Source organism: Pituophis catenifer, unplaced genomic scaffold (assembly GCF_029215685.1).
Source record: "Pituophis catenifer annectens isolate HBS135680 unplaced genomic scaffold, rPitCat1.0.hap2 SCAF_2, whole genome shotgun sequence".
In the NCBI taxonomy this organism is placed as follows: Eukaryota; Metazoa; Chordata; class Lepidosauria; order Squamata; family Colubridae; genus Pituophis; species Pituophis catenifer.
Genome location: NW_027256882.1, coordinates 204,113,908 through 204,130,548, shown reverse-complemented (window position 1 = coordinate 204,130,548; position 16,641 = coordinate 204,113,908). Strand labels below are relative to the sequence as shown.

At 39.1% G+C, this 16,641-nt stretch overlaps 1 protein-coding gene across 2 annotated transcripts in view; it reads left to right on the top strand.

Annotated features, from left to right (window-relative positions):
* The window catches only part of ABCA1 (ATP binding cassette subfamily A member 1), a 129,590-nt gene that overhangs the window by 98,871 nt on the left and 14,078 nt on the right, over positions 1-16,641 (top strand). For both annotated transcript variants that reach the window (XR_011600075.1, XM_070938540.1), the window contains exons 26-40: positions 2,755-2,800; positions 3,894-4,004; positions 5,238-5,386; positions 6,129-6,253; positions 6,575-6,673; positions 7,309-7,498; positions 9,702-9,796; positions 10,418-10,450; positions 11,411-11,516; positions 12,012-12,086; positions 13,743-13,912; positions 14,155-14,332; positions 15,046-15,161; positions 15,249-15,393; positions 16,374-16,497. Coding sequence is in view for 1 of the 2 variants with exons in the window: in XM_070938540.1 (XP_070794641.1) it covers positions 2,755-2,800; positions 3,894-4,004; positions 5,238-5,386; positions 6,129-6,253; positions 6,575-6,673; positions 7,309-7,498; positions 9,702-9,796; positions 10,418-10,450; positions 11,411-11,516; positions 12,012-12,086; positions 13,743-13,912; positions 14,155-14,332; positions 15,046-15,161; positions 15,249-15,393; positions 16,374-16,497 (1,762 nt within the window). In the remaining variant the exon portion in view is untranslated. The remainder of the gene's footprint in view (positions 1-2,754; positions 2,801-3,893; positions 4,005-5,237; positions 5,387-6,128; positions 6,254-6,574; positions 6,674-7,308; positions 7,499-9,701; positions 9,797-10,417; positions 10,451-11,410; positions 11,517-12,011; positions 12,087-13,742; positions 13,913-14,154; positions 14,333-15,045; positions 15,162-15,248; positions 15,394-16,373; positions 16,498-16,641) is intronic.

Genomic DNA, 16,641 nt, shown 5'->3' with positions numbered 1-16,641 from the left:
CTTAACCACACCACAAGCCTTCCCCTCCACCTCCCTTTCTCTGTTATGTCACCATGACATTGCCTCCAACCCAGGGGTGGGTTCTAAATTTTTTTACTACCGGTTCTGTGGGCGTGGCTTGATGATCATGTGACAATTATTTAGGATTTAGCAGAGGTACTAGTCTACCAGGCTTTTAACTGCTTGCAGAGCTGTACCTATCTACCCATTTATTTTTGCAGGCCCCGGTCTACTCATTTGTTTTCTTTTACCACTGATCAGCTGTAGGGCGGCCCTTTGAAGCCCCAGGGCAAGAGTTTAAAGAGTTTTTTTCCCTCTAGCCATCAGCTGGGACTCAGGAGGCAGCAATAGATTGGGGGTGGGGCCAAATAAAAGATAAGAATAACGTGGGGGGTGGCGGGGGGGCAGAACCAGTTCGGTGACGTCATATCGTCACTGCTACCGGCTCGGCGGAACCAGGAGGAACCCACCACCACTGCTCCAACCCCTTCTCCGTTCATGAGCGAAACAGGTTAGGACAGCTTTAGCTGTGCAAGTATTTATCTAGCCTTCTCTTGTTTATTTCATCAGAGTGCAATGGCTGCTTTAAAGTGTGTAAACCTGTTAGGATTATAATTGTAGTGGAGGCGTAGAAGCAGGATAGAGTTGGACTGCTAACTCTAGGGGAGAGAATACCAACTCAATGTAGGGAAAAACCCATAATAAGAAAGACCAGTGAAAATATTTATTGAAACTTCTGTTTTGCTACGCTTTTACTCCTACCAAAGTTGTTAATACACTTTTTGGTAAGAAAAAAAAATTTTTTTTAATGTTCTAAAATAGGCCACAATAATTGTCAGCCTTTATTTAAGACAGAAATTTAAAAGAGTAGCATTAGAAGGAAAAAAAAAAGAGTTTGTGGAAACAAAAGAGCATTAATCATGCTTAAGCATAACACGTTTGATTCCTGGCTGAACTGTTAATATGGGAGGCATTTCTTTTTTTAAAAAAAAAAAACAAGTTTTATTGCTTCTCCCCCCCACATATACCCACATCTTTTTTGAACAGAGCATTGGCTATATCTTATCTTATACAATTAATCAAATTCAAATACATTTTACTCAATTACAGTTTTTGCCAAAATCTTTCCACCCCCCCCTTTTTTATCATGTCTCAATATTTCTATGCTTGCTTACATAAACAACATCTTCATTTGCCCTTAAATTCTAATTATTGCTATTTATTCATATTTGTTCTCTTTTATCCTTTAAACAATTCATTCTTTATCTTAATATCTTGTATACTTGTAAGAAGTAAAGTAGAAAAAAATATATTGTTAAAAGTAAAAAGTCTAAGGGTTGGAAGATTGTTTGAGTAAAGATTTAAAAGAAAAAATGGAATAAAATGAAATACATTGCTGATAATTAAAAATATGAGGGGAAATTTCGAGAAATATACTTGATAAATGAAAGAAAGATCGGGGTTGCCTGGACTCCATAGTGGAAAATATAAAATTGAAAATGAATACAGCAACAGAGAGGGATGAAGGAAGGAGAAGAGAGATGGAAGAGAGAAGGAAGGAGAGAGAGGGAAGGAAGAGAAGGGAGGAAGGAAAGAAGGGAAGGGAAATTAGAGTAGGAGTGAGGGTTAGAGAGGGAGGAAGAGAGGAGGAGCAGGGGAAAGGAAGAGGAAGTAGGGAGGAGAAAAAGAGGAGGGGAAGAGAAAATAAGAAAGAAAGAAAAGAGAGAGGTGGTAGGTTTGAGGAGAAAGATTGCTGTACAATAAAAAAGATGAAATGGAAGAAAGGCAATCCCGAACAAATATAAAAATATGGGAGGCATTTCATCATACCATGTTCTTGATTTTATCAAGTTGGAACCTGCTTGCTTTAACTGGTATTATTTATTTATTATAAATAATAATAAATATTTAACTGGGATTAAGTATTTATTATAATTAGATTTATATTCTAACTTTATTTTGTACAAATCAAGTTGGTGCTAATTAGTATTTCTCAACCTTGGCAACTTTAAGATGGATAGATTTCAATTTCAACAGAGGAATTCTGGGAATTAAAGTCCACATGTGTTCAAATTGCCAAGGTTGACAAACACTGCTGTAAATAATGCTCCCACCTACAATTTCTCCCAAAACAACAACCCTGTGAGGTAGATTAGGCTGAGAATGAGTGACTGGCCCACGATTGTCCTGCTGGCTTTCATACATAAGGTGGGGTTAGAACTCATAGTCTGCTGTTTGCTAGTCCAGTACCTTCATCACTACACCAAACTGGAATGTTGAGATGACTCATGCAGTTTATGTAGAACTATCCTGTAGAGCAGGAGTGTCAAATTCGATTTCATTGAGGGTTGTGTCTGACCTCGGGAGGGGGAATGTGGGTGTGGCTGGGGTGGGCATGGCCATTGTGGGCATGGCCAGCTCAACGTCTTGCAGCCCGCGTATAACCCTCCCGGGTTCCATTTTTGACTCCATTTTCACTGGCAGAGGGCTGCAGGAGGCCGTCACAACTAAAAACAGAGCTTGTGTGGGCCACACACAGCCCTCCTGAGCTCCGTTTTCACTGACAGAGGCACCATCGGCTGGTCCTTTGCTGTTTCCAGGGCGGCCGTGTGGGCCAAATCTAAGCAACCCATGGGCCAGATCCAGCTCATGGGCCTTGAGTTTGACACCCCTGCTGTAGAGGCTTCAAGATAGATCCTCAACATAGCTTAGCATAAAGCAGCATAAGTTAAAGGCATCACTTTTGTCTTTCAGATTTTTCTCAAGGTGGCAGATGATAATGCCAACGCAGAGACTTCAGGTAAAACAGCAAAAATTGTGCAACACTGGAAAACTTTAGATAATATAACAACTGAGTTGTGGATTAGTAAAGCCTGTTCAATTACCACATTAGAAAAATGTTAATGAAATTTCAAAAGAGAAACCACAATTTTATTACTTGGTTGGTTTTTATGATTTACCTTAATAACAATAGATTGTAATCTGGTATATTCTTTATATATAATAACTTTTCACATGTATAGTACCTAATTTTATTTAGATGATATATTTTTCTTATATTTTCTATATTTCTTTTTTTAAATGTATCTTGGAATTATGTTAATGCAGCTGCATGACATTGTAAAAGGAAAAAATAAACTACTCCTTTAAAAAATAATTATAACAATAAACAATATTATTATTATAACATGCTGCCCTAAAATCAGTACTGTTGTACATTAAATGATTCTTTCATGTGGTAGCCCTTAATGTATAGCTATTGTACTTGAAACCTATGGAGTAAGAAAGGTTTATGTCGGCAATGGGGATTTCCAGAAAGATCTGTCAGTAATAAGGTGATTCGTAATGTGAATTGGATTGATGTATCTGTCAGCATCTTTCAAATGTTACAGCTTCCATACGAAAATAGTTTGACGTGTGCTAAAAGCTGGTACCATTTGAGAGTCTGCTGAGAAGATTCACATGCCCTAGAACAGGGCTGTCAAACTCGCGGTCTGCAGTCCAGATGCGTCCCACACTGGTCACCCCTGGTTACACAAAGGGGGGAAAAGTCACGATATGTCACATGACGACATGAATTTGATACCCCTGCCCTAGAATCAAAGAACCATGAAATGAAATCACTCAGCAAATGTTGATGAGATTGGCCTTTGCATGCTCAGATTTGCCTGAACCAAACCTGCACCCACATCACTGTGCTTCTATCCCATTGCCCTTTCTTCTAAAAACAATGACACGCCACTTCCTTGAAGCAACTTTTATTTCTTTTCTGGGAAATTCCTGGCTGGACAAGACTCTTAAAAATAAAAGGAAAACGGAGCAGAAAACATACAAGTGTAATAGTTAAGGCATCGTGACTTCAATTTTGATAGAAAATAAACTCTTCTTTTCAGATGGCACATTACCCGCTAGAAGAAACCGAGTCTTTGGAGACCGACAAAGCTGCCTTCACCCATTCACAGAAGATGATGCTTTTGATGCCAACGATTCTGACATAGATCCAGGTAGTGTGGAAAGCTTATGAGATAAAAAGTGCATTATATTTATAACTGATGACCAACTGTAAGCTGAGGTTCATTTGCTGTGCATGATTTGTTGATCATATTTCAAATAAGGACTTTGAGGTTATGGATGGGTCATTGTAATTCAGGGCAGTATCACCTCCCAATACACCCATGTTTGGAAGAATTTTGATGAACTTCACACATGAACATAAAACCCGGTATACATAACTTGAGACCCAAGAAACAAGAGGCTCCCTCCAGATTGACATCAGAGTTAATTTACTGGTAGTCCTTCCTTACTAACAGTAATTGGGACCAGAATTTCTGTTGTTGAGCAGAGCTGAGGTGAAATATGATGTAACCATACTGCTTAGTAGTGGCGGTTCCAGTAGTCCCAGTTGCATTTGTTAGGTGAGGACCTCATGTTTCTTCTGCCCTACCATGCTTGCCTTGACTTCAGCTCCCTGAACCTGCCTATCTTCCTCACGTCTCTGTCTTTCCAGCTGTCCTGTATTCCACCATTTACTGTTCCCCTCTGCCCTTCATTGTATTGTGTCCCATGCTGATGAGGCGCGCTTGGCCAAGGCAACCACTTACCTTCTCTAAGCTTGAATATGAAGAGATATATTTGGTTTTAAGCCTAGTTGATGCAACCCACAAAGTGGTACTGAATAATCAAGCGATGTGCATGTCTGTCTGTGAATCAACATTTGTCAAAATAAACTAATAACGATATGGTGGAAAATTGTTATTGTGATTGCTGGAAAGGACAGTCAGGGTCAGTTCCCCGAGCCTTATCACTAGAAATTCATAACTTCAAGTTTAGCATCAAAAAAATGCAGGTGCCAGGCTGCTGTTTCAGCCACTTGATTTCCTTTTGACAGCTGCTGCTTCTAGCTCCAACATGGCTTCCAGTTCAAAAATTTCTCTTTTGCTTCAGGTCATTTGGAGGGAAAATGTATCTGTTGCAGAGATGGAAAATCTACCAGTTCTAACAACCCTACTAGATATTCCTGAACTGCAACTCCTATTTTTAAACATTGACCATGCTAGCTGGGGCACTTGGGGGGGGGTTGTATTACAGCTCGTGAGCCATGCAATCCTCCTATGCTAAGTAAGAGAGGAAAGGTTTCAAGAACTCTAAGCAGATGCTTAAACAAGGTGTCCTACCTAGTTCTTCAGCTTAGGGATATAGATGAAAGTTTTCATTGACTCCCAATTCTTTGCTTGCAGAATCTCGGGAAACTGACCTTCTGAGTGGGATAGATGGCAAAGGATCCAGTCAGATGAAGGGCTGGAAGCTGACCCAGCAACAGTTTGTAGCTCTGCTTTGGAAGCGGCTGCTTATTGCCAAGCGCAGCAGAAAAGGCATTTTTGCCCAGGTGAGTTGGATTCAATTCTACAGGTAGTCCTCAATTTACAACCCACAATTGGGACTGGAACTTCCATTGCCAAGTCATGCCCAATTCTACAATCCTTTTTTTTTTTACCCCGGTTGTTAAGCAAATGGCTGCAGTTGTTAAATGAATTATGGGGTTATTAAGAAAATCTGGCTTCCCCATTGATTTGGCTTGTTAGAAGCCAGCTGGGAAGGGCACAAATGGCAATCATGTGACCGTGGGGGGGACACTGCAATACTTGTAAGTGTAAGCTTTTCTCAGTGCGAAACTTGACTGCTGATGGTTTACACATAAGGGGTTAAAATCAGATTCTTATTTCCCATCCAACGCCAATATATATTAAACTCTATATTGACAAGAATGGTAATTTGCAGGATGAATAATGCTCTTCTGTGGTTGCTTTTTTCTGCTGAATTAATCACATCAAAGTTTTTAGAGTTTTAATGTGGGATGAAGTTTGAAATGTGGTGGGAGGAAGGCCATGTTCTTTGTAAGGATCCCCTCCCCCCACAAGAAAAGTGCAATTATTTGCTTTTTTTTCCTGGGTGATTCATTTCATTTGCTGTTGAAAAGCTGTATGACAAAGGAATCTGCAGTTCAGTTTGACATTGCTGATTAAATATTGGAAATGATAGGAACCAAGTTTTTAGAATGTTGTGCAAAACTGTTATTCTTGAAGAATTTTGTGAGCCTGTTCCCTTCCCTCCTATCTGCCTCATTTCAGATTGTCCTCCCTGCCATCTTCGTTTGCATTGCTCTTTTGTTCAGTCTGATTGTTCCTCCCTTTGGAAAATATCCCAGCCTTGAATTGCACCCGTGGATGTATGAGGAGCAGTACACATTTATCAGGTAAATATTAAGCCATAGTTCAAGAAATCTGATATCACCTAGTATGTTATGGTGTGCAGGCTCAAACTCACAGATTAAGTCAGATGTGATAAACAATGCAAAACCAAATGCATCATATCATATACTTCTGGGAATTCTGAATGGAGATAGAAATAAACATGGAAGGACTATGGAATTAATGGGTATTAATGGGAAGGAACATTAATCTTGTTTGAAACAAATAGCTTCATCTTCCTGAATTCTTCCTATTCCTCTGTTTCTGTTTCCTCTGCCTTTGAATTAATTTTAAGCCTTGATGGTTTCCTTTTGATGCATCCACAGCAATGATGCCCCAAAAGACGCCACTACTCAAAAGCTTTTGAGTGCTCTTCTCAGCAAACCTGGTTTTGGGACCCGTTGCATGGAAGGATACTCCATTCCGTAAGTGGAATATTAGGAAAACACTTCGTAAAATGAAGAAAGAGGCAGAAAACACTTGACATTCATCATGGATCTCTTGGCAGTTACTAATATGACTGTGTTGTGTGTTCAGTAATTCTGGGAGAAATACAGATTGTAGCTACAGAATGCGGTTTATGTTCGTAAATTCTGTTAATGTGGTTTTTTGGTTTATGTTCTTAAATTCTGACAAGAATTTCTTGATCTTGAATGTATACTGAATTTATGCTGAATCTGCAGCTGTCAGAAATCCTAACTGATATAACTAGTGGTTAACCTGATGGAAAAGTTGGGTAGCTGCAGGCCCAAACAATATAACTGGAATGGCTTGGGCAAAGCTCTATAAAACCTTAGCAGCCACACGAGTTGCTACTTACCTGTTTTAAGGTGGAGCTCTTAAGATTTCATACTTGAAAGTTGTTTTACAAACTACATTCAGGCCATGTGTGCCTATAGTTCAAACTGATGTAAATAGAAAGGATTAATCACCTGCCTAATCCGTGTATATATAATTGGTGATAGGAAACAGGGCTCCTTAGTCCTGCCATCTGCTTGGCTAGTATAAGATTGCTGAATGAAAGTCTTTTCTTTTGGTCTTCTGTTTTGTGTTTTTACAGAGGGACTCCTTGTTCTGTGGGAAAAGAAGAGTGGAGCCAAGATCCAGTGCCTGAGAATCTCATGGAAATCTTCCAGAAAGGCAATTGGACAATGAAGAATCCTTCCCCATCGTGCATATGTAGCAATAACAATATCAAGAAAATACTTCCAATGTGCCCTGCTGGGGCTGGTGGTCTACCTCCTCCCCAGGTATGTGGTTAACACTTGGGATATACTTTCTTCCAGTCCTAATTCCTGGCAGCTAAAACATCCTGCTAGGAGGTAGGAAGGTAGATGGATAGACAGTAGATAACTGTGAATTATTTCATTGATGTAATCCATTTATAAGCTGCTGCAGCCATTTGAGGTGGCACACAACTATATAATGACCCTTTTTTTTTTAATGGAAACTACAGTTCCAAATGCAGATATAAATCTAAGCATAGAGGATCACAAGTCACCCTGTGAAGGTCTTCTCGAATAGTCAGATCTTTAGAGCTTGCTTAAAAGCAGACTCTGGACCATGTGGCTTTCAGGGATGATGTTGTTCCAGAGGAGAAGAATCAACCATAGACCACTCTGTCTCTGAATCTTATAAGATGGCATTGTTTCAACAATAAGGCCTTGAGACTTCCAAGAAAGAAATAGTTAAGAGCTGCTGAGTAAATCACCTCTTTATAATCGCTTTCCAAACAAGAAGAGGACTTGAGTTTATTTATAAGTGCATCAGACAGTTGCTCCTTGTGAGGAGATCGTAGGACACTGGTCTCTGGTAGGTTTAGAGCTCTAGGAGATGAAGACACTAGGTTTGTCTAAATATTGAAGGATATTTTTAAACAATGAGCCCAGAAGTTAATTGTAAAAATATCTGCATCTATAAATAGATTGTGATTAAAAGAGGTTGTGGAAGAGGAACAAATTTTACCTTACAAGGAGGAAAACTGATCTGAACGTGGATGTAAGAGCGACAAGCTACAAGAATTTTATGGAAAAAGATGCTACCCTTGACATACAAAAAAAACAAGCAGAATTAAATTAAGCAGTAATTAAAAGGGATATACAAATTACAAACCAGAGAGTGACCTGGATAATTTTTCTATATTGGAGTTACAAAAAACAGGACTGTTAAAGGTTTGGAGAATTTTGTGAGAAAGTCAAAAGAAAAAAAAGGAAAGGAAATCAAGTGTCAGTTTTGGAAGACAGTTTTCCTTTTTGCTTCCTAACTGCCACATATTTTAGCCTGGGGAATTGGGAGGGGTTTTTTTGTTGGAGCGGTAGAAAGTTAGTCGTAACAACATTCCGTATTCAAGGACACTTTTGCCTGCATCTGCTGGAGACTGCCTGGAGATTGTATCCAGTTGAATGTGAAAAGTTGATTGGCCTGTGTGATGAACTTGTGAGTGTGGGGCAGGGCTGTGAACTGTTAGCTGGGTGGGGGAAACCTGGAAGCTTTCAGATTCGGGTTTTCCCAGATGTGCCAACATGACATCTCTATAAATTAGAATTTTGAGGAACCTCAGGCCTTGGAGTTTTATTTCATTGGGGGTGTTCCTTGGAATCCTGACATCAAGTTCTGGGGCATTATTTGAAGAGATAAAGATCAAGATTGTTAAAAATAAAGAGAAGGGAGGTAAAGTTGGTTTATTTAATCAAGTTTAAAATAGACATATTGTTATCTCTAGTAACCTTTAATAGACTTTTGCTTATCGGGACAGAATGATGAGGCTTTAAGGCTTTATTTATAGATAAAAGATGAATCAGGGATTATTTGTTTTACTTTATGTGATATGATAAATTACTAAATTTATACTTGTGATGAAGGGGAAAGGCGTTTCTTTATACATTTTCTTTTCTAATCTTTTCCCGCATCTTCAAATTTTTTCCTTTCCTTTCCTTTTTTTAGTTTGCATTCATTTCTATTGTTGCAATTGTATTTTTAAAATAAAATTACTACTAAAAAAGCAATAGGGCCTGCAGGCAGCCAATTATGCCAAATCTTACAAGATGAACAGAGACAATTGGAGAAAGGAGGGCTCGTAATTACTCTGGTCTACAGTCATGAAGGGCATTAGAGATACAGTCAGAACCTTTAACTAGTGCAGCTTATGAATTGTCACTTGGGCAAAATGAGGTACATCCATAACTACTGGTATCTAACCTGCTACATTTATATCATTAGAATATGAAGAATTAGAATGAAGAGGGGAAAAAGAGAAATTAAAACCTAGTGTTAGCTAACCTTTAATATATTTCAGAGGTTTCATGACCTCTGCTATGGATGGAAGATGAAATGTGGAATATTCATAGCGGGCTTGGGTTACTGATTTCTATAATAAATGACAATAGTGGTAATTCAGGACCAATCATATCCTGGCTTATTCAGTGTTCTACTTTCCTCCTCCACTATCTACAGAGAATCCAGGAGACCACTGATATTCTGCAGAATCTGACGGGGCGCAACATTTCTGACTATTTGGTGAAGACTTATGCCCAGATCATTGGAAAAAGGTGCTTCATCTTGCTTATTGTTGCTACTCTTCTTACTTTATGGCAACTTTTACTATGATTATCAAGCTGCAGTTTACATGTATTCCATTGTTTTAGTTTCTATCTTTTAACCCCAAAGCAGAAGGGAGGATCTGGTAGCATCCTTTTAGGCCAGGGGTATCAAATTCAAAGCCCATGGGCCGCATTCAGCCCACGGGGTGGTTAAATACGGCCTATGGGGCCGGCCTGGAAATATCAAAGTACCGGCCAGCGGTGCCTCTGCAGGCTGAAAACAGCCTGCGTAACCCATTTTCGGCCTGTTTTCGGGCCCGTTTTTTGGCCTGTTTTCGGCCGGCAGAGTGCCGCAGGAAGCCACGGAGGGCAAAAATGAGGTGCGGGGGAGGCACCTGGCACCCCCAGGCCCTGTTTTGGCCAATAAAGTGTTGCAGGAGGCTGGCTGGGGAATTCTAGGAGTTGAAGTCCTCCAGGCTTAAAGTTGCCAAGGTTGGAGACCCTTGCTCTAGTCCCCTTTCTATTGAAAAGGCTTTTTAATCAAATGTATTTCTCCCTGTTTTATAAATGTTGGAACTAGTTGACTTAGACCTAATATAATGAGTTTTTCTTTGCTTTTTATACCCACAGTTTGAAGAGTAAGCATTGGGTCAATGAATTCAGGTAAATATCTTTTTTTCTCTCCCTTTATGAGAGTCATCTGATCTTAAGAGCTTTACTCATATCTGCAATGACTTTTTATAGATTTTTCCAGTTTGGCTTTATTTTTAGGCCATTCCTTACCCAGTCATTTACTCAACCAATAATGTGATGTAGCTACACTTTGAGAGACGATAGTCACTCACTAGAATGCATGAAATGTGTGTTCACACACTGCAGCTACATATGTTTTATTTTATCTATAACTGATTGAATGAGTTGTAATGTCCAGGCTCATATGTAACTCTGAGCCATTAAACCATAGTTTACAAGCAAAAATAGCCGGCTTCATACAATGTGCCAAGCCAAACCCTATTATATTATCATTTAGTTTAATTTATTTTGTGTGTATATAAAAACCATTGATTGTAGGTAGATGGGTAAGAGACGTTGTTGAGGCAAAGTGAGAGTAGAAACTGAAAAAAAAAAGTGTGAATCAATTAATAATCAATTTACACTTATAATCTCTTATACACTTATAATCAATACGGTAATTATAATACTATAACCAGCTATTCTGTAACTTGCTAGGTTGGACATTCCAAATTGGAGAGAGTGAGGCCAATAAATGAGTAATACCCAAATGCAATTTCATAACTCACCATTTGTTCTATATGGATCTCACTTGAATGAAGGAGAAGAGCGTGGTAGTGTGAGAAATATCTATGTGGCTGCTCTTCTTTTTGTTCATGTGGGATGGAGATCTATCTCAAGTTATCTATAACCAGGGTCCTCCCCCCTCTGTATTACATATAAACAAGCACATGTACCTTTGCTGAAGGTTGCAGCCTATTTTGTTTTATTGTCTTGCTCAATATAAGGCTTTAGAAAGCTGCACATTATGCCAAAAATACAAAGTCATGGAGTAGGAAACATTTACAAAAATAACCTTCTACTACAACAGCTTCTTTCATCTGTTCATAGATATGGTGGTTTTTCTTTGGGAGCTGGTGGATCTATTGTGCTTCCTCATCATGAAGAGGTTAATGATGCCATCAATCAAGTGAAGAAAATCTTGGAAATTGCCAAGGTAAATAGCTAAGGAATTTCGCTATTTGAGTAAAAGTTGCTCCAGGAGGATACTTGGAATTTCTGCTCCTTTTTGAATCCATATATCCATCATATATTGGGGATACAGCAGAAAAAAACAACACACCACATAGACAGCATCCTCTCTGATATGATTATGAGCCACGGTGGTGCAGTGGTTCGAATGCAGTACTGCAGGCTACTTCAGCCTGCCTGCCTGCCGGCTGCCTGCAATTTGGCAGTTCAAATCTTACCAGGCTCAAGATTGACTTCCAGCCTTCTGAGGTGGGTAAAATGAGGACCCAAATTGTTGGGGGCAATATGCTGACTCTGTAAACTGCTTAGAGAGGGCTGTAAAGCATTGTGAAGCAGTATATAAGTCTAAGTGCTATTACTATTGCTATTGCTATTACTATTACTAAGAAGTACATTATCTGGAGATCAGTGGAGTTATTTTTTTTAAATTAGATTTTTAAAGTTTCATTTTTATTTTTAGGGGAGTGCTGCTGAACGGTTTCTAAACAGCTTCCAGAACTTCATGAAAGGCCTGGACACAAGTAAAAATATTAAGGTATTAATTCCACTTGGCTGATTTCAGGACCATATTGCTTAGACATCTTGAACCACCACATAGCATTTCCCCAAATTTAGAAAACAAAGCTGTCTGGAATTAAAATTAAAAACATACTTCATTGTGATGTCCACATGGTTTACTTTTATGGTATAAGATTTTATTTCCAAAACATCCCATACATTCAGCATCCCTGCGGTCACAGACAGTGATGGGTTGCTCCCTGTTCGCACCGATTCGCAAGAACTGGTAGTAAAAATTTGTAGTAGTTCCAAGAACCGGTAATAACATTGGCTGGCCACGCCCCCGAACCGGTCCCCGACCTGGTCACCGCTCGCTTACCCTGCCCACCTCATCAGAGGCTTTTTTTTTATTTTTACTTTTAAAAACATTTTTTCTACAACTGCTTCGGCCGAAAAAATGCTTTTAAAAGTTAAAAAAAAGCCTTTGATGATCCCGCGGCTCAGCTGGGAATGTCAGAGGCTTTTCAAAGCATTTTTTCTACAACCTCTTCAGCCGAAGAGGTGGTAAAAAAATGCTTTGAAAAGCCTCTGACGATCTCAGCTGAGTTGCCTGATCGGCAGAGGCTTTTCAAAGCATTTTTTTCTGCAACCTCGTAAGGTTGTAGAAAAAATGCTTTGAAAAGTAAAAAAAAAAAAAAAGTTGGCCACGCCCACCTATTCACATTTCCCCACCACCACCAAGCCACGCCCATAAAATAAGCCATGCCCACAGAACCGGTAGTAAAAAAATTTAGAACCCATCCCTGGTTACAGGGCATCGTTATTCGGGCTCTTGGCGTTTATGACGTTGCAGTAGTCTGTGTCATGTGATCACCATCTATGATCTTCACTGCTGGCTTCTGACAAACGAAATGAATGGAGAAAACAGCAGGTCACAAATGATAATCGTGTGACTTAGGGACACTGCCAATATGTGCAATTATGTAACAATGTCAACTGGAACTACCGCTATTGCCATTGTAAATTAGCGTAGCCATGTGACGTTGTGCTTTGTGATCATGTCACTTAGCAACACATTTGCTGGTCCCAATTAGTATTGCTAAGTGAGGACCTGTATGTTCTTGTAGGAGTTATTAATCTGAATATGAATCTTGACTGGGAAAAGACAATCCAGAAATGTGATTCATAATAAGTAATAAACCTTCTATGATATACAAATCATTTTGCTGGTCTCATCAGGCCCAACAGATCTATGGTGGTTATAAATATCTAAGGCAATCCTGAATTTAGGATAAGTCTTCCAACAAAACTTAGAACCAACATATACAAAACACATGAACTATAAACACAGTCAATTGCCCAGCTTCCTCACCTTGTTAACCTAGAATTGCAAGCTCTATCTGAAACCAATCCCCCAAATTATATTTCCTGCCAGAAATATACATGCATGGCATTTTTTCATATCAATAGACATTTAGATATTTGTGTATACCAGAAACCAAGAAAAAGCTTGCCCAAGGCAAAAAATAATTAGTATATTATAAATACTAATCAAAATTTAACTCCCCATTTCATATAACTGTCGGTATGTGCAATCTCTCTCACATGAAAACTGATTTTGATCCTCAAATCTGAGATCTCCTACCAAATGACTAATGTTCTCTCAGTTAAAATGAGATGTTTCCTTTTTCAGGTGTGGTTTAACAACAAAGGCTGGCATGCCGTTGCCTCTTTTATCAATGTGATCAACAATGCCATTCTCCGTGCCAACCTACAAGATGGAGAGAATCCAAGCAACTATGGCATTACGGTCTTCAATCACCCGCTGAACCTCACCAAGCAGCAGCTCTCTGAAGTTGCCCTGTACGTCCTGAAATGACAGCATGAGGGGTGGAAGGGAAAGGAACAGAGAGGGGAAATAAAAATATGTCTCTCGTGATCAATGGAACATGAAGTCTGAACTCTTCTTTATGTAGTTCCAACTATATAAACCAAGATTTCAATTACAATTGTCCTTTCTAAAGATATACTTAATTAAGAATCTGACTGAACGAGTCAAAAATCAATTTGTCACCTTTCCATCTTTCCATCTTTCTCTTTATTAGGATGACTACTTCGGTGGATGTTTTGGTCTCCATTTGTGTCATCTTCGCCATGTCCTTTGTTCCAGCCAGCTTTGTGGTTTTCTTAATCCAGGAACGTGTCAGTAAAGCCAAGCATCTCCAGTTCATATGTGGTGTGAAACCAGTGATCTACTGGGCAGCCAATTTTGTATGGGATATGGTAAGGCTGCATCTGTTTGACATTTTTAATTTCTGTTTCTTTTGGTCATAGTCTGAAACAATGCAGTTGCCATGCAGAACTTTGTTCCTGGCTTGTCAAAGAGTAATATAGAACCTGACCAGAAATAGTAGATGTTGGTATAGGAATACACATTCTCTAAATATCAGAAGCCAGCCTCTACACACTATTTCAAGGATAGATTGCAATAACCACAAAGAAGATAGTAGTGCCACAGTACTGATTATTTTAAAGATGAGACTAAGTAAAACTGATGAGTTTCAGTTTAATTACAATGTCAGCCATGTCCCAGCCCTGTGTGTATATAAATGTTCAGATTTGGAGATAGCAAGTAGAATGCTTTGAATCTGAAAGTTGACATAAATTCCATTAAAAACAACAAGAAGACTTTGTGGAGATTGGGGTTTAATCTAATCAAAAGAAAAGAAAAAGGAATCGCAAACATGCAACCCAAACACTTTGGATCGTGAAGTATAGCAGACATCCTATCTCCTTTTCTGTGGTTCCATCAAGTCCTCTTATACTATGATCAGTTTGTATCACCTTTGTCTCATTGTATTAGCTTGAGAAGATCTAATTCTTGAAAAGTTTGCCATGACCATCTCCTATGTAACTTAATTGTAATATTTATTTGCATCTTTTAATCTGGAGCTCTTCTGATTCTCTTTTTTTTTTCTTTTCTTTGAAACTTACAGTGCAACTACATCATTCCAGCAACTTTGGTCATCATCATCTTTATCTGCTTCCAGCAGAAATCATATGTATCCTCAACCAACCTCCCAGTGTTGGCACTTCTACTTTTGCTCTATGGGTAAGGAAGGCTCTTTTGATTCAGGTGTGGGCAACCACTGGTAGAATAGGTGAAGAGACCTCAATGCCTTTCTGTGTTCTTTTCCAGGTGGTCCATAACTCCCCTCATGTACCCAGCATCTTTTATATTCAAGATTCCTAGCACAGCATACGTGGTGCTGACCAGCGTAAACCTCTTCATTGGCATCAATGCGAGCGTAATCACTTTCGTCCTTGAACTATTCACCAGCAGTGTGAGTTCTCACTGAGTAAACCAACAATGGCATTTGGTTTTTCTGCAGAATTGATTTTCTTGTGAATTTGAGTCAGATGAATATGGAAAGCAAGGCGTATTTGTGTTACCACACTTAGGACTTCTTCCAATTGCACAATCTTTTCTAAAGGTGTAATTGAAAGGGGAGAATCTGAATTTATGATTGCAGTGGGAGATATATACCTTTATACAGGAGTGAAATGCTCCCGGTTTGGACCGGATCACCCGAACTGGTAGCGATGGAGGCGGGTGGTTCGAAGAACCGGTAGCAAAAATCCCTGTCCCCCCCATGCTCAGCTGAGCCGCGCAATCATCAAAGGCTTTTTAAATTATTTTTAAAAGTATTTTTCTACAACCTCTTCAGCCAAAAAAATGCTTTTAAAAGTAAAAAAAAAAAAGACTCTGATGATCCCGTGGCTCAGCTGGGATCGTCAGAGGCTTTTAAAAGCATTTTTTTCTACAACCTCTTTGGCCGAAGAGGTTGTAGAAAAAAATGCTTTTAAAAGCCTCTGACGATCCCAGCTGAGTTGCCTGATCGTCAGAGGCTTTTAAAAGCATTTTTTAACAACCTCTTCAGCAGAAGAGGTTGTAGAAAAAATGTTTTTAAAAGAAAAAAAGCCTCTGCCGATATGGCAACTCAGCTGGGATTGTCAGAGGCTTTTAAAAGCATTTTTTTTTACAACCTTAATTTTGAAAAGCAAAGAGGAACCATCACTTGGTTCCTTTTTATCCATATGATTGATTGATTTAAAAAAAAAAATAGAGGCAGGTACAAATTTATCCTTTTGCCCTAAACTTTTTACATTTTAAGCCAAAGCTAAGGGACTGGTTTAAATCATTTAAGTCTTAATGGTTGTTTAATTCTTTCAGTGCTTTCTGAGTTGTAGATCTGTGCCCTTGACGTCTGTCCTGTTTGAAAATGTTCAAGCTGCTGATCGCCTTGGCTTCTGTGTCTTTTAGAAATTCAACAACATCAATGACATCCTGAAGTCCGTGTTCCTTATCTTTCCACACTTCTGCTTGGGGCGGGGTCTAATTGACATGGTGAAAAACCAAGCAATGGCAGATGCCCTTGAAAGATTTGGTAAGTAAGATGTTGCTCACACAGTTTAGGATTTCACAGCCTGGGCCTGGAGGGTGTTACATTCTGTTTTTCTTCCTGTTTTTTAAGCCCCAAAGCAGAAGGGAGGATCTGGTAATATCCTTTTAGGCTAACATGTTTTATCAA